At 52.9% G+C, this 27,121-nt stretch overlaps 1 protein-coding gene across 8 annotated transcripts in view; it reads right to left on the bottom strand.

The window, feature by feature from the left end:
- The window catches only part of CLEC16A (C-type lectin domain containing 16A), a 199,921-nt gene that overhangs the window by 80,291 nt on the left and 92,509 nt on the right, over positions 1–27,121 (bottom strand). For all 8 annotated transcript variants that reach the window (XM_046666960.1, XM_046666958.1, XM_046666957.1 and 5 more), the window contains one exon: positions 20,098–20,218. In XM_046666960.1, the coding sequence (XP_046522916.1) occupies positions 20,098–20,218 (121 nt within the window). The remainder of the gene's footprint in view (positions 1–20,097; positions 20,219–27,121) is intronic.

Below are 27,121 nucleotides of genomic sequence, written 5' to 3'. Positions count from 1 at the left end.
TTTTTATAAGCCACAGATGTGCCCTCTGACCATCCAATTAAGGCTTGCGGCATGAAAATGGGTCTGTCATGTTTCGCTCTGACAGCCAGGCCAAAAGCCCCTTCCCAGGATCTTACCGGGGACAAGGACATGGGCGTTGCAGCCCTATCCTCGAAGGAGTCCGGCGGTGGGCCCAGCTGAGAACAGGTACTGGAGAGATGCCTTTCAACCCCTCGACAACGACCCCGGGAAGAGGGGCTCTGGAGCCGGCTGCCTCCCCCACCTCTGACGAAGGCACGCTGCAGAAGGGCTGCTGATTTATACACAGGGCCAGGAGAGGCCTCCCCAAACCAGGGCCCACAATGGCTGGGAGTTATTCCAGCCGATGCGCAGCCATCTGGCCGCGGGCCCTCTCTGCCTCCGGAATTGATGGCTCAGTATTAATTTTCCTCGAGGTAATCAGCACCCTTGCCTGGGCTGCCTCTTCCCAAGCAGCATCTTCCTGGGAGCTGCACAAGGGCAGCCGTTTCAAGGGACTGGAAGGAGCACCGATAGAAGGCAGCGTGATTTACTCCATATTTTGATGTATTGATTGACCTTTAGAGTTTCAGACTGCCTCCCTCCACGATGGAGATGACTCACACAGCCAGGCAAGTTCAGAAGACTAACGCTGGGTCCTCGAATCAAGTCCTGATCTCATTCCAACTTCCTCTCTTCCAGTGAGAAGAGAGACCAACCCCAAGTGAGGACGAATGTCAGATGTTTGTCAGAACGGTGGGGTTTACAAGAATGCCCATGGGCCCGGGAATCATGGTCTGTTTTTGAAAACAAGGCCAATGTCCTCATTCATGGGCTGGGTTCCTAAGCCACCTTCTCATTTCCATTCATTCCCATCTGGCAGCTCTTCACAAGTACCTGCTTCCCTATCAGGCCCAGGACTCCAGGGTGGACAAAGAGCCAGGCTTCTGCCCCTTATCTTATTATTAGAGGGACTAGCCCATGTCAGAGTCAGAAACAGAGGGGAGCCCATGAGGCACGGTCAGGGAACTGAAAGAGGGTGGTGCCGTTGGGTCCCAGAGTGGGCAGAGTGGCTGGAGAGTGGACTGAGGGTCAGAGTGCACAGGCCCTGCTGGCCAGGAGGGCTTGGGCCTCCAACGGAGAGACCAGCAAGGGAGAGCTGAGATTGGATGTGGCTGCCAACAGCGGCCAGGGGCCACGTGCCCCCTGCCCCCACCTCCTTGACCAGAGAAAAAGCCCATGGCTGGATTCCATCCCTGGCAGAGTAAACACACACAATGGCAGATCAGAGCTGTCCCTTCTCCTCCTGCGCAACAAATTCCATGACCAGTTCCCCTGCCCGGCCCTCCCAGCAGACAGAGCAGCTCTATAGGCAGGAAGAGGCTGGGAGAAGACGGTGCCCCAGGTCAGGATGGGGGTCTGGGGCTCAGGAGGGCAAACCTAAAGATTTGCTGGAGGAGGAGCTGCAACCTTAGACCCCGATGGGGAGCTCCCACTTTCTCCCTAACTGGGCAGAAATGCGTCCCTATGCAGCTAGCTCTTCACCTCCCACAATTGTCAGGGCTAAGTACAGTCTCACACCCACACACAACCAAACTACAAAACCAGGATACAGATTCACCAAATATGGCAGTTTTCAAACTTGGTATCCCAGGAGGCAGGGACCTGCTACCGGGCACCCAGCTGCAAGTGCATCTGGCCTTAGGAAGAAAGCGTCCCTTTCTTTCCAAGAAGAGAGAAAGTTGAAAAGAGGGACACCAGAGGCAGGGCCCCTTATCTCTATTCACAGTACCTTGCCTGGGCCTGGCACACAGTAGGGCCTCAGTATATGGTTGCTGAACAAATGCAGAGCCCCTTCGACTACTGAGACACACTACAGACCCATGCCGCAGAACAACATCTTGGACAACGACAGACCGCACATACGATGGTGGTTCCATAAGATCAGTACCATAGGACCTCGGTGTGTAGCGGGCTAGGCTGGGGTAACTACACGCTGTGATGCTTGCACAACAAAATCGCCTAACAACGCATTTCTCAGAACGTATCCCCGTCATTAAGCCATGCATGACCGTACTCACTCCCAATTCACTAGTAAACCCATCAGGATTTAAGCCTCGTCAAGTCTCATTTTTAACCCCCAAGTTTTCACTCAAATGAGTCCCCATCTTTGGTGTCACCCACTATTATTTAGGGAGCAGAGGCAGAGGCTGTCACTTGTTTTCAAGAGAAACACTTTCTTCACAGCAGGAAGAGAAGTGAAAGCCTGGACCTGGGTCTTGCGAGTGGCGGCGTGGATGGGGAAGTGGCGCCACCCATGAGCCCACAGTCCATGGTCTTGAGGATGAGTGACCGTAAGTGAGTGGATCTGTATTTCTATAAAGCGAGTTACTGTGCTTTCCCGTTACATACACACACGTGCGCATGTGCATACACATATATAAACACACACACGTGTGCACACACAGTCTCTAAGGTTATTGTGGGTTTTTTTTAATGAGAGCCATCAAAATCAAGGCAGTCGTTTGCAGAACTTTGTGGAACCTCAATTCTCAAACATGCACTTAAGGCCTCAGTCAGAATGTGCTCCGTCACAGTCAACAATGTTCTTATTTCCTGAAAAAAAGAGCTAAAACCCTGAAAACACATTGATTTTATTTCATTTTTACATCCAACCACTTTAGTCAAGGACTAACATTCTGCATTTAATGACTGGAACTCTCTAATCCCTTCCTGGAGAAACGTTCCTCTCAAAACCAAACTGGGGCTTTTGGTTAAAATTCCTCTGGGCCAAAATCGGCCAGAAGGAACCCCCGTTCTCAGTGCCACTGCCCCACACTAATGGTGCACGAGAAGAAGCAACACCCTGTGTTTCCTTGGGTCCTGTGGTTTGAGGACCCGAAGGAGCAGTGCCCTGTGTGTGTGTCTGTGTGGGGGAGGTGGTCCAGGACTGGGGGGACACATGGCCATGGAGGGGGACATTTTAGCCTTTTGGCAAAAAGGAGAGTTTTGGAGAGAAGCCAGCCTGTGCCGCCCGGGAGAGCACCAAGCAGAGGAAGAGCTTCGGCAGCAGGAACCAGGGGAAGGGTGGAGGAGGCTGGCAGGAAAGGCGGGAAGTGGCTGGGGGCCTGGAACTAGTGGAGGGAACCTGGGGAATGTCAGCGGACAGAGACCAGAGGCATCCTGGGGACAGTGGCAGGACGGGAAGGGGCATGGATAGAAGAGTCGCCTGTAGCACCAAAGCGGGGCCCTGCTGGGCAAGCCTCAGCCCTGCACGGGGGAGAGAGCTCAGACGGATGGGCCAAGGGCATGGCGGGAGGCGGGGCCCGGCCACACACTCCAAGAGCATTCAAGGCGTGACTGTCCCCAGCTTGTCATCTGTCATTGGCTCTTGGGGACTCCTCAACTGCAGGGTGTCACTCGGAGCCTCCACCCCATCCAGTGCCAGTTTCTGCGTCCCATCCTCGGAAGGCAGAATAACGGTCCCCAAAGATGTCCCTGCTCTAACCCCCAGAACCTGTGAGCATGCGGCCCTCCAAAAGGGACTGAGTTAAGGGCCTCGAGACGGGGAGAAGATCCTGCATTATCTGGGTGGGTCCCATCTAATCAGAAGGGGTCCTCGAAGGTAGAAGAGGGAGGCAGAAGACGAGGTGAGAGTAACGTGATATAAGAATGGTCAACCCTGGGGCCGGCCCAGTGGCGCAGCGGTTAAGTTCACACGTTCCACTTTGGCGGCACGGGGTTCGCTGGTTCGGATCCCGGGTGCAGACATGGCATCGCTCATCAAGCCATGCTGTGGCAGGCATCCCACATATACAGTAGAGGAAGATGAGCATGGATGTTAGCTCAGGGCCAGTCTTCCTCAGCAAAAAGAGGAGGATTGGCAGTAGTTAGCTCAGGGCTAATATTCCTCAAAAAAAAAAGAATGGCCAACCCACATTGTTGGCTTAAAGATGGAAGATGGGGCCATGAGCCAAAGAACAAAGGCAGCTGGAAGCTAGAAAATGCAAGGAAATGATTCTTCCCTGGAGCTTTCAGAAAGGAAAAGGCCCCCGACATCTTGATTTCAGCCCAGCGAGACCCACGTCAAACTTCTGGCCTACAGAACTGTAAGATAATAAGTGTGTGCTGTCTTAAGTCACCACGTCTGGAGAAATTTGTTACGGCAGCAACAGGAAACAGACACACCACCCAATGTTCTAGACTCGGGGTACTGACCGTGGTCGCCACAAGCACCTCTGTGTCTGCACGTAGGACAGCCCCCTGCCTGGAACCTCCTTGTCTAGTTTGTCTGCCGACTGAACACCCACTCAGAACGATGCTCGGCTCGATAGCTGGGCCCTCAGAAGCAACTCCTGTCCCTGGCTGCCCCTCCCCCAGCAAGGCCTACTGCTCTCTGTTCCCCGCAGCACCCTGCAATTCCCATCAAAGCACCCATATCCGTCTGTTGATGGACCTCCTGCCAGGACGCCACCGGCTGCCTAAAGGGAGGGCTGTGTCCCACTGTTCTCTGTATTTCCAGCACCTAGCACAGTACCCACCACTCAGTAAATGACGGCTGGGAGGCTGGGCGTGTTAGCGGGTAAATGAATGGATGGAGGATCCTAGCCCAGAGTCAAGTGTACGAGTTCTTCGGTGCGTTTTGCGTTTGTGTCCTGGCTCCCCCAGTTTCTGGCGGATGTGACCGTGGGCAGGTTATTTCACCTCTCTGTGCTTTGGCTTCCTCATCTGTAAAATGGGATAACAGCAGGACCTACTTGGGCAGGTTGTGAGGGTTAAATGAGTTAACCCATGTGAAATGCTTACAACTGTGCCTGGCCCGAGGAATGGATCAGTAGATGGTATCTATTATCATTACTGAGTGATCCAGCAGAGGATGCTGATCAGGAAGGGAAGCAGCTGAAGCCAGGGGCCAAGGGAGAACTCAGGGAGCAACAACAAGGCTGCAAAAATCAAGCCTAGGACCTTCGCTAGGCAGTGCCTAGGACTCACATTTCCACCTCCAGCTTCCTCTGCCAGAGTCTGGTGCTGGGGCTCATTGGCATGGAGGCAGCAAAGGGAAGGGGGCCCTACATGGAACAAAGAAAGCTGTAGATTTTCATCAATTTTGCTGCTCTGGAGAATGCACCCATCACTGGGAGAGAGGCAAGTTTTATGAGCCACCAGTTAAAGGTTAAAGGTTAACTGGAGTCATTTAAATGACAGGCATATTTCCTGGCTGTGTACAGCTCTGGAAAACCCCGGTTGCATTTAGAAAAACTCAAAGCATATTATAAAACTTGAAGGCCTGGCTATGGGTAATGAAAACAGATGGATGCAAAGACACTCTGGATGTGCCAAGCTGAAGACCAGGAAGTTGCATGGGGCTTCTCTGCATGAGGATGTGGTGGGGAGAGGAAAGGTCTATCTCACCTTGAACCTGGTATAAAAACCTGGTGGCCCTGAGCAGACCAGGGGAAGAAAGGAGGGAAGAGGGGATGAGAACGCTTAGCTCTTCATTAAAGGCAAAAGACTCAGGAAGCCAGGAGACCTGGAAAGGCGGGCTCAGCACCCCGACGGCTAGGGTGCCCTGGGTCTGCCCACCTCATCCCGAGACATTTTCATAGCTCCATCTGAAGCAGAACAGGCCGCGTCCAGAACTGGCCGGTTCAGGACAACCAGAGAGTTAGGATGGGGCAAGGTTTCAGTGCTGCAAAGACAACCAGCTCTGCAAGGGCTGCTCTCGCACAGCCCAGTCGATCAAAAATAAGGCCGAGCACAGCGCAGACCAGTGGCTGCCTGAGCATGCGCGCAGCGGGGGGCTGCAGAGAGGGCTGGGGCAGTGGTCCAGGAGGCCCAGCCCATCACCCAGGCCCTTCCTCTCTCCCACAGGCGCCCAGGCTTGAGAGGCGAAGTGACCTGCCTTCACCAAGGCAGAAGCACGCTGCATGCACAGTTACTACACAAACTCAACTACGCACACTCGGGAAAGAAGAGGTGAGAGACGGAGCAGCCTCAACACTCCAGGCCGCCCTGGCTGCCACCCCACAGAAGGAGCATGAGCCCCGAGCGGGCCCGCGGGGCAGGGGGCCTCTGCCTCCCTGACGGGCCCGGCTCCTCCTGCCGCTCCCCTGAGTGCACCTCAAGTGCCCAGCGGGACTCCCCCAGGAAAAGACACCCGCTCTCACACAACGTGGCCCACCCCGCTTTCTGGGTGCTCAAGGACGAGGCTATTTCAGCCTAGAGTGAAGAACGGCTGTGCTAGACTCGTTGAGAGATGTCACTGTCCTACATGTCACCTTCCCAAGGGATTTGTAAGGGTGACCTGGGTCTGCACAAGGTTTGCACCTTCGAAGTGGGCTTCAGAACGTAGAGGGAGATGTGACTGCCACGTTGTGCCACCACAGCCAGCCTCCCTGGCAACGTCTGGTTGATTAGGAGGTGGGCAAGGAGAGCTCCAAGAGGGAACTGGAATTCATGGAAAGCGGCAAAGTGGAGACTAAGTGTTAAGTTCCAGAACATTCCTCATTCTGTCCAACCTAGTGGTTCTCAACACAGGCTGCACGATGGAATTCTCTAGAGAGCCCCATGCCCAGAACAAGTGAATCAGAACCTTCTGGAGTGGGGCCCAGGCATGGATAGTTTTCAAAGCTCCTAAAGAGATTTTAAGACACAACGCAGGTTGAGAATCTCCACTGTTGCCCTCTTCTGACACAGAGAGCCCCAGGCCAGAACCCGTCGGCCCTCCCACCACCCACAGCCAGGCCCTGGCCTGGCCTATGGAGTTAAGGGCAAGTCCAACGCCCCGGGAGCAGTTCCTCTGATGGGCAGCCACACGCAAGGGCAGCCTGGCAAGGCAATTCTCACTTCTATTTTCAGGCAGGTCAAAGTGAAATGACAGTTTAAGCTTTTAAATGTCCCAAGATCAGTACTCTGTACATTTCTTAAAAGCTCAGCAGAGCAAACGACATTTGACATTCATTGGAAAAATCAGTGCAGACTGCCTCCTGCGCCCGGATGCTGCTGGTCACCAGGAACACGTACTTCTTGTCCCAGGAGTCCCTGAGCCTTAAATCAGAGGCTTGGTGGTCATTCTGTTCCAGGTGCTCCCTATGCCTCGGCCTGGACTCTTATTTAGGATTCCAGGTGACAACACTCATCTGAATGGAACCCATCTTCCTCCTAAGAGAGGGCGGAGGGAGGGGCTGGGTCCTTCTCCCCACTCTGATTCCTCTCACTGGGGACGGGGGTGGGCTGGAGGGTGAGGATGGCTGCACGCAGAGCGGGTGGGTAGCAGGACAGGCACAGGGCAAGGGGCCTGTTCCTGTTGGGGACCTTTGGTAAAGGTCACAGTCTGTTGCTGCTTCAGTCTCCCCAGAGATTTGTTTTGGGTATTCTGTGGTTGATCAGATATCAGGGCCAGAAGCCGATCCTCCCCTCCTGAGGCCTGAGCAGTCACCAGATGCTGTGTCGTCCCTGGTGGCCAGGTGGGGTGGTAGAGGTTGGGGGGAAACCAGCGGCTTTGAGCAGGAGCCCTGTGTAGGCAGAGCCCCAGAGCCTCACCGAGTGGGCTGGAGCGAAGGATGTCTTGAAACTCAACGTTAACCCTCAACCCTGCTCCCCCCACGAATTCCTGTTTCCTGTGGCAGCTCACTGCCCTCCCCCGCCAGCCAGATGTGGTAAGGAGGCTGGTGGCTTCGGCAGCCCTGCGAGGCAGGGTGGGGGCTGGGAGGCACTCTGAAGCCAGCGGCCAGGGTGGGACTCTCCCCATTCCTTAGGATTGGAGAAGCACAGGAGGGAGAGCTGGGGGAGGAGCGTGAGGGCACTCATCATGCAGGCCCTGCAGATCACAGGCAGGACCCTGGAGCGTTCTGCCAGCTGCTTTAAAAGGATGCCATGGGCTGTGGGCAGAGAAAGGGCAGTGGAGGAAGCTGTGCCCCAGTCGGAGGGCCGAATCCAGAGCCTGGACCAGGGTGGTGGTGCTGAAGGTGGGGATTGGGAGGCAGATTCTGGATCTATTTGGTGCCTGAGCTGGCAGGATTTGCAGAGAGCTTGGCTGTGCGGATGACAGACAGGATATTCCAAAGCTTTTGGCCTGAGCAATTACAAAAACGGATTACAATCTGTTTATTGACAGGGAGAGACTGTCAGGCTCCAGGTGTGTCGCTGTTGGCCTCTGCTGGCTGGGCCCTATAACGTCACACCAGGCACTGTGCTCAGCAGGGCAGGCAGTGTCTCTCCCTCCCAACAGTGCCATGAGGTACAGAAGGAGAGATCCAGAGTGAGGGGGACACGCCCATGTCACAGAGTCTAAGAGTGCCGGGGCTGGGACCCCACCGCCAGCTGGACCCCCGTCTGCTCTCCTGGCCACCCCGAGACGCCCCCATATCCAGAATGTGTCCAGTTCCCAAGGGCTGTCACACGCCCTGGAAGACGCTGCTCCTTGAGCAAGTCTAAGCCACTGGGTCCCCTCCGATGGGAGAAACCAGAACCAGGGCCCCATCTTCAAATGTATGGGAAGGACCAGGATTTGGAAAAAATCCTTAAGTTGTAGACTGCTTCAGCAGAAATGATCATTTTAACAGCCAAAGAAGGAAAAAAGCTCAAGCCCCAGTCTCTACTACCCAAACAACTCACTTCCCTGCTGCATAGAATGGCATCTAGAAATTCTGCTTCGTAGAGGAAAAAAATCCTAATTTTTGTCTTTTTTCAGAACTGCCCTAGGACCACTTCAGTACACAAGCAACAAAAGAGGGCACAGCCATTAGGTGACCTTGTGATTTCAGCAGAACATGCCTCTCTAATGTGGCTCAATTATGATTGTGAGTTTATAAAACAGGGAAAGATTACAGGAATATACATTAAACCACATCAATGAGCGCTACTGAGAAAAAAAAAAATAGGTCCAGCAGACAGGTACCAATCAAATAATCAATACGCAGGAAACAGCTACATCACTCTGCTTTAAGAGAACCAAATAATGCTGCAATTGGATTTACTTAAAAATTTTCCACTTGAACAAAACTGACAGCTGTATTATAATCACATTTCCAGTCACTTCATAAGATACAAATTTCATTTCTCCATATTTCTACTTCATTTCTGAAAAGGGGCCAGTAATATTATTCATCAGGCACACAGAGCAGCAGCCTAATTCATAGCGAGGGGGAAACGCTGTTAATTCCATGTTTTCCGTTCCCTTAGAGGATTGGTGGTTTAATTCAAATGTGATTTCTTTTCTGATCAGCCTAGTTCAGGGTTCTACTTGCAAAGAAGGGCAGGAAAAAAACCCCAGCATTTTAGCTCTTAAGTAAAATGATTTGGGATAGCTCCACTGTTGATGTTGATAACTCCACATGGGGGCTGGCTCACAGCGGTTAAATTCGCATATTCTGCTTTGGTGGCCCAGGGTTCGCCAGCTGGGATCCCATGTGCGGACACCGTGCTGTGGCAGGCATCCCACATAAAATAGAGGAAGATGGGCATGGATGTTAGCTCAGAGCCAGTCTTCCTTGGCAAAAACAAAGGAGGACTGGCAGCAGATGTTAGCTCAGGGGTAATCTTTCTCCAAAAACAAAAGACAATCTACATGTTTAGAAGATGCCAAGGTGAGTGTGAGATTCTTGGTATATTTCACCGGGGGGGTGGGGGGGGAGTCTGTGCTGGGACCCTGAGTATTCAAATATATGGTAATGATGAACAGACATCCTTTTTTTAACTCATAAGCCAAGTGCCTCAACTACACAAGACATTTAGAAATGCCACTTTCATGTTACTGAAAGCACCTTAAGTGTTTATGAATAATTAACGAGAGTGCTAAGGTTTTAATCAGGTCCATCCAAAAGCCCTCGCTGAGTGCCACCATGTGCCAGGCCCTGCGCCAGGCCCGAGGGAGAGAAAGCAAAGTGGTCAGGGCACGTTTGCGGTGTGCTTGGGGAGCATCCAGAGGAAGGCGACGTAGCCCAGCAGTGAGGGGGAAGGAGGGCAGGGGCCGGGGGGCAAGCTGGGCAGAGGGGACAGCCCGGGCAAAGGCCGAGGTGGGACTGGCAGGCAGGCTGTGTCCAGGAGGCTACAAGCAGCATGACAGCTAGGTGGGCTCAGGTGCAGCAGGCCATAACGCAGAGGTGAAGGGCTGAGGCCAGCTCCGGTGGCTGTGCCCAGCAGCTCTGAAGTTCATGAGCAAGGGCGTGAGAGTGGACGAGATGTGCCTTCCAGACACAGGGAGCAGGGTGGGTGGACTGGCGGAGGGCAAGGCCATGGGCTGGGATCCCACACGGGAGACACTGGGCACGGACAGCCTGCGCTGGGGAGGGGCAGAGCTGCAGAGGTGGGATGGCTGCTGACCCCGACCATGGGGTCAGAGCAGGGTCAGGAGTGGTTCCAAGGTGGCAGGTCGGGCGATGGGCTGGTGGGGATGCCCACTAGGGTGCTTTGCCACACGTCTACACGTGAAGAGACCCTGCGTGGACTGTCCTCCCTTTAAAGAAGAAACCGGGCTGGAAAGTGCAGGCTGAAGAGCCACAAAACCACACTGGCCTCGAGATGGGACTTCACCCATATCCATCCTTGCCTCTCGGGTTTCACGTTAACAGCATTAGTCCACTTGAGCGTCAGCACTAGACGAACCGCTTCCCCGGGGCTCCACGGCTGGTGCTTGAGCTAAATCGCCCCCGAGGAGCCATCTGGGTCTGAATCCAGCCTCCCCTGCAGGTTTCAGTTCTTCTCCGCTCAGCCAGAACCCACTTTCCTGAAAGTCATCTTTCCAAGAAACTCACCATCTAATTAACAAGCCTGTGTGACCTCTTCCATTTTGCAACGTATCGCCTGGACGGAAAGAGTCAGGAGGCTCTGCTTTGTCAGAACTCCCACAGAGAACCTCGCAACAAGAAAAACAGCTCAGTGCCCAGTGTGGAGTCCAGATGATGAACGCTAATGACTGTTTTCACTAGGAAAGCCTCCGCATGCTGAGGGTGACGCTGAGCATTTTTGAAGGATTCTCTCTTTTAGTCTACTTAACAGTTCTTAGGCAGGCAGTACCGACCCCACTTTACAGATGAGGAAGAAAGGCTCAGAGAGGTTGACTAGTCTGCCCAAGGTCACAGAGCTGGGATTCAAATGCAAGTCTTTCTGAATCCAGGGCCCCAGTTCCTAAACATTACACTCCTCATTAATTAAACGTTGGATTTTCAAGGACCTGATCTCTTTCCGCTTCCTTGAGCTTTTAGTTTGAAAAACTTCAAACTTGTAGGAAAGTTTCAAGAATACAACAAACACACACATGCCCTTCACCTGGATTCCTGAACTGTTCATATTTAGCTGCACCTGCGTCCTCTCTCGATCTCCACATGCTCACATATTTTTATTCTGTGGATCATTCCAGAGTTGCAGGCAGCATGACATCGCAGCCCTTAATACTTCAGCCGGTACTTCTCATAACAAGGACATTCTCCCACAGAACCACAGTGCCATTATCACACCCAAGAAATGTAATACTGACCTCAATTATATTATCCAATCACATTCTGTGTGCAAACGTTTCCAATTTTACCCAGAAAAAGTCCTTTACAACTACTTTGTTCTTATTCCTCAGTGCAAGATCTAATCCAGTTGACAGCTATCATGTCTCCTCCGAGTCGATAATCTAGCACCGCAGCCCTGGCCCTCTCCATTTTTTTGGTCTTTCATGACATTTACATTTACGAAAAGTTTAAGTCAGGAGTCTTCTAGAATGTCCCACATTCTGTATTTGTCTTTCATATTCTTTTTTTTTTTTTTTTGAGGAAGATTAGCCCTAAGCTAACATCTGCCAATCGTCCTCTTTTTGCTGAGGAAGACTGGCCCTGAGCTAAGATCCGTGCCCATCTTCCTCTACTTTATATGTGGGGTGCCTACCACAGCATGGCTTGACAAGCAGCGCCATGTCCGCACCCGGGATCTGAACCAGCGAACCCTGGGCCACCGAGAAGCAGAACGCGCACATTTAACCGCTGAGCCACTGGGCCAGCCCGATATTCTTTATTATTTATGCTATTGTCTCATTTTCACCAGGATAAAGCACATGACAATGACTGGGGCATCGGCAGAATAAGACAACATGGAGAATTTTCCACAACTGACAGATAGGACCACAAAACTACCACTGGCCTTGCAAGAGAAGCAAATCAATGAGCTCCCATTTTCAGGGACTGACAATAAAACCACATAACTTGCTTGGGGAGCTTTATAATACTCTTGCTGGAAACCAATCTCTAGGGAATCAGATGAATACAGGCAGGGATGTCCACTTTGCCTAAAAGTTCCCGCCTGCAAGGGCGCTGGGACAAAGCCCACAGAGTGCTGGGAACTGGGGAAACGGGGAGCACTGCAGGGTCATTCACGGCATTCACGTTCATATTCATCCACAAACAAAAGGAGATAAAGAGGGGGACTTGGTCCGGAATTCAGACGTGGATGGAGAACTTGGAGTACCGTTGTCACACGGGCTTCCGGGAGCCTTGCGAGTGCCCACAGCCGTGCCTGTTCTAGAGAACAGGTGGCCTGCAGGTGGGAGGCACAGCCAGGCGGGCCTTGAGGCAGGAACACGCCTGGTGTGTCTGAAGAACAGCAAGGAAGCAGAGAGAGCCAGGTGGTGCCAGATGCTGCTCAGCCTCAAAGGTCACTGAAAAGGTCGCTCCTTTCAGGCAGAGCGGGATGGAGGCCACTGTGAGCAAAGGAAGGACATGATCTGACTTATATTTTAAGAGGATGACACTGCTCACTGTGTCAAGAATAAACTGAAGGGGACAAGGCAGAAGCAAGCGACCGGTTAAGAAGCTACTGCAAGAACCCAGGTGAAAGAGGATGGTAGGGAAACCAGGTGCTGGGGGTGGAGCCGGGAGAGATGCTCAGATCCTGGGTACCTGTGGAGGGAATTGCCGGACAGGTGTGCTGACCAATTGGCAGTCGAGTTTGAGAGAAAGAGGGGAGTCAAGGATGAGCCCCAGGTTTTTGCCACCAGGGTGGGGCTGCCGTCCAGCTGGGAGATGGGAAGGCTGAGAGGCAGGTTTGTGGCGAAGACAGCTCTCCCCTGTGTTCATGCTAAGTGTGAGATGCTGAGCAGGCAGCTGGGTACTCAGGTCTGGAGTTAAGTTGAGGCTCAGGGCTGGAGACAGGTGAGCTGGTGAGAAGGGTGCACGCCATGAAAAGAGGTAGCTCCCTGCTGCCCTTGGGGATGCAGGCCCCGTGGGGCCAGATGGTCCCATATTCAAAGTGACAGACATCTGGGTTTGTACAATAAAATATCCTGATTCTAAAATGCTGGCAACTAACATGAAATTTGCTTGCAAACATTCTGCCAGACACCAAACTCGATCTGTGGGCCTATCTGTCTGAGGCCAGCAGTGTATTCGATCTCTTCATATGCCTTATTGTCCTGCCTTACGATAATCCTGCAAAGGCAGGCACGGCTCCTCTTGTTTGATCGGTGAGGGAACTGAGGCTCAGAGAGTCGAACTGATTTGTCCAAGGTCACGCAGCGAGGAAGGGGCAGAGCTGGGATCTGGACGCCAGATCTGTCCTTTCCTAAGTCTGCATTTTTCTGGAACCCAAGGCTTCCTCATACCCTCAGCCACCTTCCTAAGGAGGCAGGTCCTAGGCTGCAAACAGCCAGGAGGCGGAGGGAAAGTCCACAGCAGCCTGCCTTGGTAGGAGAAGAGCACAACCGAAATAGTCTTATTGTTAATAATTAGCTTCAAAGGCACGATGGCTCAGGTTCCAGAGAACAAGCCGGATCAAACAGGACGGGCCTCGTGCAGTAAAGAGCCTTGTACCGGCCACAGGGCAGATGGCAGCAGGGCTCAAGAGCAAGTCGCTGGGGCAAACAGAGTGTGCGAGAGCCACGTGGGCACCACCTTTCGGACACCACTTCTGCAGGACGGGTCTCCCTGCTGTAACGCTGCCCCCGACTCCAGAGGCCCACTCTTCACACGGAGCCCAGACAGGGCCTCTTGGGGTACATATCTGGTCACGTCGCCCGGTTAGAAACTCTTCTCACTGCTCGTAGGCTAATCTCTGGATCCCCGATCCACCGCAAGGCAGGCACCCTGGGCCCCAGGCAATGGCCCCTGCCCTCCGGCCACACTGCCCTTGCTCATCCTCGCTCATCCTTCTCCATGCCCCTTCAGCCCCGGGGCCTTTCCAGAACCGGGCCCCTTCCTGACAGCCAGCCCGCAGATCGGGGCTTGCTCCCCCAGAGGCCCTCTGACTTTCAGGCAGGTCAACCCCTTACCTGTCCTCCCAGCACTCAGCACAGAGGCTGGCTGACTTTGGTCTGTGTGATGCTGTGATCGGGGCGTGCCTCCCCGGCAGACCGAGCTCAAAAGGACAAGGACACTCTGGCCTCCGCTCTTGTGATGGTCTGCCTTGGGATGTTTAGACACGTCCCATTAAAGCACAGTGTGCGAGACCACCGCTGTTCCTTGGGAAGTCGGTCCCTCCTTCCAAAATGCCCTTCCTGCTTATCTGGTATTAGCAGTTCTTTTATGAATGACAGTTCATAAAGGCTTAAAGATAAGACTACTTGATAAAATAAAAAGTCGGCACTCTATCCCCAGAGGCTTTGTTGGGTTTTATTGTTGGCGTTTCACTGGGCTGTGGAGGCCGCGGTCTGGGAACCCCGGGGAAGTCTGCTCTATACTTTGATGGCTGTTTTCCAGCCCCAGCCCCCGGCAAGTGTGTCTGAGCCTGGTGACGAGTCAGACCCAGAGCACGGGGACCTGCTTATCTGAGGGCATTTCTTTGGGGGTTTTGGGGCCTAACAGCCCACTTGACCTAGGATTCTAACAACTGCTGCAAGGCCCTTCTGAGGAACAGCCATCTGGGTTATAACAGAGTAAGAGTGGACATGCTAATAACTGTGGGAGGGTCACAGGAGATGTCTCAGTCAACGGACTATTACGCCAGCCACTAAACGTGCTAATTCTGAAATCTACGCGGTAACGTGGAAAATGGCTTCTGATGTGAATGTGAAGAGGTTTCCAACCTGCTCCCCAGACATCTCGGCCGGGCTGCCTTCCAGCACCTCCTCTCTAACCACCCAGCCAAGCTCGTCATCCTCCATCTGGAACCAGCTCCTCCTCCAGGGCTGGCCCTCCGATGACAAAATCACCGTTCTCCCACTCCCTGCTGCCTGGATCGTCCGCAAGCCAAGAACCCAGAGTCGAGTCGCCAGGGCGAGTCAGCCACAAAATGTTGTCCTCAGACTGTGTCCCCCTCCCCCGTCCCCACTGTCGTTGGCTCCTGGGATCCTGCCCCAATCTCCTAAACGGCTTCACATAAATCAGCTCAGTTACCCCTCCCATCAACCCCCATCTCATAGCCGAGGAAACTGAAGCTCCAGGAAAGGAGGTCACTCGTCCAAGGTCACACACTACGTGAAAGGGGCAAAGCTGGGATGTCTCTCACTCCAGGCACGGTCTGGCTCCCAAGCCCACGTTCCTAACCTCCAGCCCCACGACATGGCTCACAGGACCCCGCCGGGACCAGCTGACCTGGCCATTCCAGTTCCAGAGAGCACTTTCAGGACAGACGTCCCTGCGGGAACCTCTGGTGGCCTCCCACTGCACAGGAACTGAGATCTGGTTCATCTCAGCAATGCGCCCTCCTCTTACCTGCTGGCCACACCGGCCTCCTTTGGGATCCTGGGACATGCCAAGCTCTCTCCCACCTTCCAGCCTCACCTCTGCCATCCCCTCTCACTGGCGGGCCTCATTTTTGCATTTTCTCACAGAATCTTCTGGTCCCTCCAAACACGGCACCTCTCCAGAGAGGCCTTCCCTAACCAGCCTATGGGGTCTTTTCTCCCAGTTATTCTCTAGCACGGACCCTGTTCATCCCCTCCACAAGCCAGCGCAATCAACCTGTGAGTGTGCACTTGCTTCCTCACCTGTCTGTGGTGCCCCTGCCCCGCCCCGATCTGGAAGCCCCACAGGGGCAGAGCCCAGTCTGGCTTTAGCTTGCTCTCCCAGCCCGGCTCCCAGCCATGGGCCTCCCACACAGCCCCTGCTCAACGCATAGCTAAATGAATGGATGGATTGCACGAAGGGACTTAGAAATCAGAACACAAGACTAGGCGCATGCAGCACATGATATGGCTACAAGTATGTAAATGTCAAGTGCCCACATGGACAAGGCTGGAAAGGAAACCGGAATTTCCCTGAGGATGCCTGGTTGCCTCGAATCTCCTTAGGGCCTTGGGACAATGAGGGACTTTCCCCTACTGTGACTGCACGTGTTACCTGGAAACAGGTAAGACTCCTTCCAGAAGGCTCTGAGGCCACTGCAGGTAGGCACCTAGCTTCTCCTCTAGGCCCGCCTGACCTCGGAGCACTACAGGGGTCTGTCAGGCAGTGGGCCCCCTGGTGAACGTGCAGGAGGGGCTTGCCTGGACGGGGTACAGCTCCCTTCATCTGGCCCAAGCAGCCAGCACTGTCTCTCTTACCTCCAAAACAGTGCCATCACACAGGCGATGAACTGGTTTAAATATTTCAGGATGTGTTCCTCAAAACATCGTTAAAGCAGAAAATGCCAACCCCCTGGAGCCCCGCACTCTACCTCACTTATTCAGCAGCTGCGAGGGGACACGGCCAGCGCTCATTCACTGAGCGCCTACTGTGCACCAAGCCGGTGCTGTGGGCTTGACATGCAGCATCTCATTTGATCTCCAACAGCCCTCTGGGCAAGCCTTTTGGAACCATTTCACAGGCAAGGCCGCTGAGCCTCACAAGCATTAAGACACTCAGCATGGTCACAAAGCTGACGGCTTCCAATGACGCCAGGGGCTGCAAAGTCAAATGTCAACGGGCCAGGGTGGCAGAACACAGGCCCCAGCTCTGGGGCTGCCCCCCCCCCCAGAGCAGCGGCCGGGCTGACGGGGCGGGGGAGCCCATGATTTGCAATGGTGGCAAGCAATTCAATTAAGAAGAGTTCCCCGAAGTCCCTATGTGTTAGAAGTATTTACAGATGCAGTAACAGGATGTCCTCCCCTGGCTCTAACGCACTGGAGGGGGCTATTTTTAAAAGAGAACTGGCAGGGCAGATGAAACGAGACTTAGCAAAAGGGTAACAGCTTGTTGAAGCCGACGGCTGGGTACAGAGACATTCGTGGTGTTACTCTCTAGAAACGGAAGCTGTTTTTAGTCTGCCCTTCGCATCCCCCTTCCTTTCCCCCTCCTGTGCTCCCTCATTCTTCTCTCCCTCTCTCCCTCCTTTCCTTCCTCCCTCCCTCCCTCTCTCCTTTCTTTCTTTCCTCCCTCCCTTCGTGGCTGCCAGGTCATGGCCTCTGCCCCTGCCACGCTCCTCTCCAGTGAAAACAAAGCGGGCTTCAGGCTGGGTCAGCCTGCTTCTCTCTGGAGGGACAACGCCTCTTGGATGCTCCTGTCAGACACCACCTGCCAGAGCTCACCTGCCACCCCAGCCCAAAGGCAGCAGGCCTGTGACATGGCTCCAGGACTCTTAGGCTGTGGGTTCTTATCAAAGAGTGTGTTTAGTAAACACACTCCCCTCCTCCTGCTATGCTGAGCCAGCATTCCTTCAAGCCTTTCAGACCATATCACCTTATCACCTTAGATAACAGCTGACAGATCCCGAGAACACAGAACACGTCCCCCTGCGTCAGCTGCCTCAAGCTGGGCAGGGAGACCAAGCGCTGTGCTCCCAGGACGACTGCCCAGCTTCCCTGACGCCAGGAGGCTTCCTGCATTTTGTACACACAGAAGGCATTTTGTGAAATGCAAAGCATGCTAATTTTTCCCCAATGGAAGGTGAGAAGCCGCAGCATTTAAGAACAATCACCAAAAAAAACAAACCCAATGCGACAAAACATGCATATCTTATTCTAGAACCATGTGCTCAGAAAATCCATAATTCCCAGTATTTTCTGCATGGCGTCCTCTTTAGCAAAGACATAATTTGCAATCAGGCGGGGTAAAGACAGACAGCCATTACTTTCTTAATGGCCAACTACCCAAAAAGGCTCAGTTAAGTGATCTCAACTAGCAATCTAATCAATTAAAATTGATAAGTGAAATACTTTTAACCTTTATTTCAGCAGGCCATTCCTAAGGGGAGGAGGGAAGGAATGCGAATTCCCAGCATAAAATTTAATTCCATTTCATGGATGCAAACATTCTTGCTGCCCTGATGGAATGGCCCCCTTTAAAGCAAGCTGTTTCCCTCCCTTTCCTTGAATCAAATCAGAGAAAGACTGGTTTATGGTTCTCTCCAGCCAACTCGATCAATTTAAACCCTTACAGAAATCCCTGTGGCCACTTCTCAAGGGGGGATCGGAGCACAGAGGGGACATGGCTCCCTTGTTCCCTCAAGACAGAGAAGGACAAAAGAGCATAAACAAGAAGGCAAGAAGAATTTAGACAACCAGGTGAAACCCATAACAATCATTCACCGAGCATCTTCCACATGTCAGGCAGTTGCTCCGCCCTTTATATGAACCACTTTGTTCTATTTGCAGGTAACACTGAGCAGTTTCCTGAGCACAGTTATATGCTAGGCACTATGCTCGGTCATACTATATTTCATATTATATTTCACTCAAGTTTCAAGACAACCTCATAATATAAGCAAGGTCATCCCCATTTTACAGGCGAGGAAGTGGAAGCTGTGGGGTTTAATCATCTGCTCATGGGAAGGCAGGGCAGGGGTACCTGGCTCAGAAGCCACCCCTTGATGGTCTATATCATGATTGCTGGTCATGCAACTGAAGAGTTTTGTCAAAACTCATTCAATTGTACATTAAAACTTGATGAATTTTATTGGATGTATATTTCAATAAACTGACTTAAAACAACATGGACCCTCTCCTCACCACACACGACAGAGTGGCCGGCTGCTGTCCCTGTCTTCCCAGCTCCCATCTCCTCTTTGTGAGCTTCCTTCGACGCCCCTCCTTCCTCACTCTCAGTCGACGGTTCAAAACGAACAGGTCCCACCTCCCAGCTCCAGGGCCAGGCATGTGACCCTGGCTTAGCCAATCAGGGAATCACATTCCTCTGCCCACTGATTGGTTCAGGGATGGTCATATGACCCAAGCCAGGCCAATGAGAGCCCTGCCGTGGACTTCTAGGAAAGTTACAGAGAAAAAGAAGCTCTGTCTCTGTCAGGGCTGCTCAGCTGGTTCAGCAGATCTTGGAGCTGCTGATGGCTATCTTGTCACTACCTGATGAGAGCCCTCCTGAGGATGAAGCCAGAACAGAGGAAAGCAGAGCTGCAGATGGAGAGTGATAGCTCCCTAATGACACTGCTTGAGTACCTAGATCCAGCCATGCCTGAAAGCAGAACTACTCCTGGACTTTGCAGTGACATCAGCTAATCTCTCTTTCTTTTTTCCCTAAGCCAGCCTATGTAGGGTTTTCCATGTCTTATAACCAGAGTCCTAATAGATCACAATGCCTTTAAGAGACAGAAAACCATCATGCACACCAATGTGCACATGCCCCACAGAGAATGGAGGAAACAGAGAACTATATGCATACGAGAAGGGTTATGGGAACATCACCAAGCTTTATACCCACTGTCTCCTTTAAATCTCAGCCTCATGCTGCAGACAAGAGCACTGTACAGTTAAACAAGCAGCCCCAGGTTACAGGCTAAGCACGTGGTTCTCCAGCCTCCAAATCCTTCATCTCTATCTCAATCCTGGTGATCTGCATTTTTGAAAGCTTTCTTTTTTCAGCAGCAGAATCCTTTAATCATTGGAATCATAGAGAAAACCCTTAATATACAAAACCAGTCAGACTGGTGCTGCTGCGATTACACACAGGGCAGGGACCCTGGAGCTGCGCCCACCTCTGCTTGAGACCCCATCACCCGGCATGGATCGTTCTGCAAACCGCCTGCACGCTCTCCCTGGGCTCCAGCAAGCAGGAGCCATGCGCGGACTTCAAGGTGCCCAGAATCGAGCGCCCTTTCTTCGAAGGTTTTGTGGGATATACACACTTTGTCAGCTCACAGTCACGGATCAGGAGCTGCACAAAATGCAGGTCGCACGCCAGCCCTCCCAGGGCCGTGTGAGTCAGCACGTCAGCCCCGTCACCCCCCGTGCCCCATGACTCAGGACGGCCAGCTCACTCAGATCCAGGACGTCGTCAGTCTTGATTAGGTCCTCCTCACGCGTCAGCGGCAGCTGGGTCTCGGGCTCCCCTCGCAGCTGCAGGGACAGGGAGCGGAGCATGAAGAACACCCGGATGGCCTGCACAGACAGTCCAGAGAACAGAGAAGAGGGAGAGGCCGGTCATTTTGGTGAGAAGCTCCATGTGGAGGGATCGCACAGTGACTCTCAATGTAAAACAAAGCAAGCAGCAGACAAAACGAAGGCCCCCTCGCCCAGGATTGTGATTCTGGGGCTTTCAGCCTTCACCCTGGGGCCGGCTCGCCCTGGTGGCAGCCTCCGATTAAGTCCTAGGTTGCTGACTTGCCCACCAACCAGAGGCCAGGAAGTAGAGGGGCAGTCCACAGGAGGGGCCAGCTCCAGGCCACTTTCCCTGCCTGCCTGCCTGGCGGGCATGCACCTGACGGGAACAGCTCCAGAGTCAGGGAGGGACGGTCTGCGCTGGACTCCCAGCTCCACCATGTTGGGCAAGGCCCTTGGCCTCCGTGGGCTTCATTTTCCTCATCCATGAAATGGGGATGGTAGTTCGTCCCTCGCAGGGCTTCTAGAAGGTTCTGAGATAACACTGGAGGCGAAGCAGTCAGCACGTGTTCTGTAAAAGGGTGACCATCTTTTTTTTTTTTTTTCCTTTTTCTTCCAAAGCCCCCCAGTACACACTTGTGTATTTTTTTAGTTGTGGGTCCTTCTAGTTGTGGCATGTGGGACGCCGCCTCAGCATGGCCTGATAAGTGGTGCCACGTCCACACCCAGGATTCGAACTGGGAAACCCTGGGCCGCCGAAGCAGAGCGAGCGAACTTAACCACTCGGCCACGGGGCTGGCCCCTAGGGTGACCATCCTTTACTCCAGTCACTCAACAGGCTCGGCATGGGGGAGGGCAGGGGACAAACCACTGTCGCCATTGGTGAGCCATGCAAAGATGAATTCCAGCCCACTTTTGGGTTGCCTTGTTTACAGTTCTGAGACCTACAGGCCTGGCCTACTGAGAGGGAAGCTGTCCTTTACACAAGATACCTCCCAAATCAAGAGGGGGGACAAATTACTGCCTGCAAAGAGCCAGATTTGTGCTGGCCCCTGATGACCCAGGCAACGAGGATGCCCATCGGCACGGCTCAATCCTGCCTTGGCCTGGACCTGGTGGGAGGCCTTGGGCAAATTATTTAATCTCCTAATGCAGAAAATCGGAAGAACAAGCCTACCTCCTGGACCTACTCTGTGTCCTATATTACCCTTTGTCAACCATAAGCACTAAAAAAGATAAGCTTTTATTTCATAATGATGATGATGGTGGTGGTGGTGGTGGCATTAGTATGGAACTGATTGTTCTTAGTTTTTTAAAGATTTTATTTTTTTCCCTTTTTCTCCCCAAAGCACCCCCGCTACGTAGTTGTATATTTTTTTTAGTTGTGGGTCCTTCTAGTTGTGCTATGTGGGATGCCACCTCAGCATGGCCTGATGAGCAGTGCCATGTCCGTGCCCAGGATCTGAACCGGTGAAACCCTGGGCCACTGAAGCAGAGCGGGAACTCAGCCACTCGGCCATGGGGCCGGCCCTAGTTTTTTAAAGTACAGTCATGCGTGCTCAATGATGGGGATGCGTTCTGAGAAATGCGTCGTTGGGCGATTTCATCCTTGTGTGAACATTACAGAGAGCGCTTACACAAACCTAGACGGCACAGCCCACTGCACACCTAGGCCCTATGGTACTGATCTTACGGGACCCCAGTCATATATGCAGCCATCGTCAACCAAAACATCACTATGCAGCGCATGACGGTACAGTCTTTATAAAGACGTCTGCCACAATCAGAGGAAAAAGAAGTGTAGTTTCATTAGAAAAAATCCAAAACAGCTTTTATTCATTATGCACCTATTGTGCGCGAGGCATTGTGGGCACCTTATTGCAATGTCAAGATGTTACATAGGGAGAACGGAGCTGAGCTGGCAGAGCCAGCTAAGGCCACACAGCTGACGAGGCAGAGCCAGGGGCCGAGCCCAGGAGCATCTGAGACTCATGTCACCTCCCCAAGCACACAGGGACAGCCAAACGCCTGCACTAGCCCAAGCGCAGAAAGCCCAGGATGTGGGTGGTCACTTGAACTATCTGGCAGTTTGAGCCCTGAAACAGTCATAACCTCAGACAGGAGGGAAAAAGAAGGAGAAAGGCCCAAGTCTTGGACAGTCAGGTCCAAGCTGCGTGGATACTCCATTTCTGTGTCAAAAGCCCATTCCTCTTGGGGTTCTGACGGCAAAGCACTCAAGGAGGGCCCTGGCCCAGGGATGGGGAGAGAAAGGCGTGTGGCTCTCTGCAGACCTTCACACCGAAAACCAGAAGCCTTCCAATATCAAAGGAGTTTGGGATCTGGCTCCTGCCTAGAACTTTTTGGTAAAAGATTGCCTTTTGCTCTGCAAGCAACAAATGAAGCTATTCCCAGGAAAACAATAAAATAATAAAAAATAGAATATAGAATATAAAACATACAAAATAAAACCTCTCGATGATACTTTTCCTGGTTCCTGCCCCAACTCGTAAGAGAAGGAAGAGCAAGTGAGAAGCCCACACCCATGAAGGTAGGGGGGCAGAGGCCCACGGGGCCAGGTGCTCCACTGGGGCGACAGCTGGGCTCCCACGGGGGTTGATGAGGTCTGGCAGGCAGGTCGACCAGCCCCACAACTCCAAGAATCCACAAAGAAAGGTGAGTTTCCAGGTAAGGGGCATCAAATTCATCCGACCGCCCCCTCAAACAATAGCCACGCCCTCTGCTCACCCACGGCCTGACGGGTGGAGCCTGAAGAAAGTCCTCTCCTTCAAGCCTTTTAACGACCCTGCATGGTTCCCATTTTACAGACAGGAAACCAAAGCCCAGAGTTGTTAGGCAGCCTGCCCGAGGTGACTCAGTTAGTAACTGGACTCCAAAGTCTGTGTTCTTCCAACCACATGCCTTTGCCTTCTTAAGATTTAAGGCTTGGGACTCAGGCTCCCACTGAGTGCCTTTCTTTACTCTGCTAAGTAAACACGCACATGAAACAGTATCACTAAAAAGGAAAAAAGAATTATTCTTCTTTCAGATGCTTCCATAGAATGCCAGCAAGACTGATTGTGGAAGAACAGAGTAGATCTGGAAAGGGGTGACAGCTGGTCACGCTCAAACATAGAGACTCGTCTAGTTTGCTTCCATGCCTCAGGGAGCAAACTAGGGCCAGGAGAGTCCTAGGCATGGAGTCCGAGGAGTGGGGCAGGAGGCAGACAGACTTTGGCTGAACCGGCGGTCAGGAGAGTCACGCGAATTCCGAGACCCAGGACTCGAGCTCTGGAAATGGGGTACCCACCACCCCTGATCACGGGGCCACAGTGAAGGCACGAGATAGCGCCGGTGACACTCTGAGCCCTGGGGCTGGCGCTGGATCAGATGCTCAGTTTGGGTCCCCTCTCCCCCTTTCCTTGCCCCATTGGTAAACCGCTGAGTTGAGGTGACAGTCACTTAGGCGAGAAGCCCACCAAGGCTGTGGAAGTGGCTGTGAAAGTCAGTCATTCTTAAAAGAGTGCTGGGAAAAACAGCGACAAACAAACACACAGAGACAGAGATTGGACTGGCGGTTACCAGAGGGCAAGTGGGGAGGGAGGGAGGGGGGTGAAGGGGAGATTAGGAACATGTGTGAGATGATTGATTGTAATTAGCCTTTGGGTGGTGACCATGATATAATCTGCTCGGAAATCAAGACGTGATGAGGTACACCTGAAGTTTATAGCGTTGTAAAACAATGTTACCACGATAAAAAATAAATAAATACATTAGACCATCAAAGAAAAAAGAGAGTGCTGGAGTGGTTTAAGTGGACACAGCCCACTGGGAAAGCAGTCTGGCAACTGCAGAGTCACAAAAACAGGTTCATACCCTTTGATTCAGAAATGCCACTTCTGGAAACTTATCCGAAAGAAATGAGCCAAAAGGAGAGAGAACACTGTTTTCGTGGAGTGCTCATTACAGTTTGGTTAACAATAATGTCACACCGAAGGCGACCAAAATGTCCCCCAGCAGGAAGATGCCCGCGCAAACAGGGCAGGAGTTGCCAGATCCACTTTGATGCACCCGCGAGAAAGCAGACGTATTAAAACTGGATCACGACAGGAAAGCCTCCTGCTCCACAGTGGAGAGGGCAGTGGGGAGCACGCGAGGCCGTGGTACACTCTCCGGCGACCATCAAAAGATGTAACTGCAAACGAAGAGAGGGAGGAGACACAGAAATGGCTAAGAGTTGTTTGTTTAGGGTGATGAAATCACAGGAAATTCTTTCCCTCCACTTTCGAAACTCCACGAGATGTGATTGTATTTTCTTTAATGCAGAATACACACCTCAAGAGTAAAAGCAAAATATCCTCTTTCCTCAAGGTCAAGAGCCATAAACACAAAAACTCTCTGCGGCTTCACAAGGGACCGGGGAAACAGACGCCGGGACGAAGAAAACTTCACGCGAATGCATCCGTTTCACAATGGCTTCCAACAGTACTACATAAACATGGCTAGCGGCTTAAATCCACATTTTGATATTCCCCCCAAAATCCTCTCCCTAACCCCCTTTTCTGTGGCTTGCTTCAGTAGATTGAGACCATTACTCTCTTTCTTTCCCACCTAAGATGCTAGAATGCTCCACCGCTGGCCAGCCAACATTTCCTGGGCGCTTGCTGTCTGCCAGGCACTGGGCTCCTCACCTCACAGGCCCTCTCTCTCATCTACTTTGGGCGAGAGATGAGAGGCAGGACACACGAGAGAGGTTAGGCTTAGGGAGGTTAAGTAACTCGCTCAAGGTCACACAGCTGGAGCTGGCATTGAACCTCGGCTGGTCTGACTCAGGAGTCTGTGTTCTCTCTTAACTGCTTCTCTCAACTGCCCCTACACATGGGGAGGGGCCAGCCAAGTCCAAGGTTCTGCTTGCACGTTCCCATCACACCCAGTAGTTCCGGTGACCTTCCTTCCAACACGTGTTTCCCTTCTTGGCTGGCAGGGCTCAGCGGCGCTCTGACCATCTTGGTCTTACTCTATATTATTTGTTCACTGTCTCTTCTTGCCTCTTGTACCGTGCCTGGGACCCAGAAAACGCTTAACAAGTATGCCGAATGGAAGAATAAACAGTGTCATTTGCAGAATACAAGAGGAAAGCATGACTGTACTGCCAGAGGCCTCCCCGTGGCCTGCAAGGTGCTGGCCCTCCTCTCTGGCCTGTGCACTCGCTCCGCTCCAGTTCGCCTCTTCCTTGAACACAGCGTTCTCGGTGGCACCCTGGGGCCTCTGCACTCACTATTCCCTCTGTCTGGCAAGTGCCTCCTCTAAGTCTCTGCGTGGCCACTCTTCTCGCTCTTCAGGTTTCAGCTCAGAGCAGCTTTTCCCGATGGTTCGACCTGAAGTGGTGCCATCCCTGTTCCCCTCAGAGCCTTTACTGCAGCCTGACATCTAGCTTCATTCGCTTGCTTGCCAATAACCTTTCCCCCTCCCAATGTCCCGCGAGGTTTGGAAGGCAGAGACTTCAAGCACAGCATGGGGCATAGAGGGGGAATCCAGGGGCTCCTGATGAATGTCCGAAGGGATATCTTACAGGTGAGGAAGGATTTATTAGTAAGCGTTGCTCGAACTTCTCTGACGAGTCCTTAAGGAAAATAAAGGGCGGGATTTCTGAAAAGGATCAGCCTCCTGAAAGCTAGAAAAGTCTACTTGGTGGGGGGGGGGGGGGGGGAAGAAAAGCTTTGAATCCAAAAGGATGAAATGGAATGTTCTTTGGATTCAAGAAAAGAACTTGAAACAAACCACAGAAGCCCTCAATTGCTTGCTAAACCATACACTTCCTTTAGCCCGAATTCAAAGCGCCCTGTTGTGCTCTGAAGCCTGAAACGGGTTGGGAGCTAAGCTTCCGGAGGACTCTGGAGGGCTGCCCTGCAACAGGAACTGGGCCGAGGTGAGCGGTCGAAATGCCCCTTCAGAAAGCAATGTTTGAAGTTGCAAAGGGAAGCTTTTCTAAGGCGGCTGGCTTTGCTTTGAGGCGGCCGGCCCTGCTTTCCTCCATTCTGCCACCTTCTCCCTGGCTCTGCACCCACAGATGCTGGAACTGGAGAGCTGCTGTTATACACTGGTCAGACCAGGCTGAACAACAGGCCCCAGGGGCTCTGTCTGGGCTTCGGTTAGCAGTCTGGGCTGCGCATTCCAGCTGGGGCAAGGGAGGTGGGCAGCACGGCCCTGGGAACCGCAACTAAGTGAGAAGTGAGGGGCAAAGGGGAGAAGAGAAGCCCGACCCTCACGAACTGCTACTGCCTCGTGTGTTTCCGCCTTCCCTAGGCCTCATGAGAACTCCAGCAAGGAAGGCACGTGCTACTTCCCAGATGAGGACAGACCGGCTCGGAAGGGGCGGGAAGCCCAAAGCCCCAGCAGCCATCCCTCCGCCACGCGCCTCACCCTGAGTTTCTCCCGTCCTCTCCTGTGGGCCAGGACCATCTGCCCCAAGCCAGGAGGGCGCAAGGTCAGCAATCAGCTAACAAGGCCAAGGTCCTCGCTGGGCTCCAAGGCCCCCAAGATCCGGCTCCTCCAGCCCCTCCAGCCTCATCACTTCCACATAGCCTCCCTCACTCTGGGCTCCAGCCATGGTCCCCTCCTTGGAGATGCTGGAATGTGACACATCTCTCTGTGCCTCTGCCTACCGCAGCTGCCCAACCCATCCCCAATTCATGCTCAATGACCACCCCTCTGGTGCCTGCTCCACCCCGCTGCCCAGGTAGGATGAGGGACCTGACCCTATGTTCCCTTAGCAATGGCCCCAACCACGTGGATGCTGCTGCCTTTTCCCACCTCACCCTCGAGATCTGATTCCCTGAGGCCTGGGGCTGTGTTTTGCATGTCTCCGGTGTCCAGCCCTGAGCGGCAGTGCAGGCAGCGATGAAGGCAGCAGAGGGGACCAGCGGGTCAGAATGGGTGCGAGTTTAGGCTCTGAGGCCACATCAC

Source organism: Equus quagga, chromosome 7 (assembly GCF_021613505.1).
Source record: "Equus quagga isolate Etosha38 chromosome 7, UCLA_HA_Equagga_1.0, whole genome shotgun sequence".
NCBI classification, from domain to species: Eukaryota; Metazoa; Chordata; class Mammalia; order Perissodactyla; family Equidae; genus Equus; species Equus quagga.
This window is presented reverse-complemented; position numbering and strand designations above follow the sequence as displayed.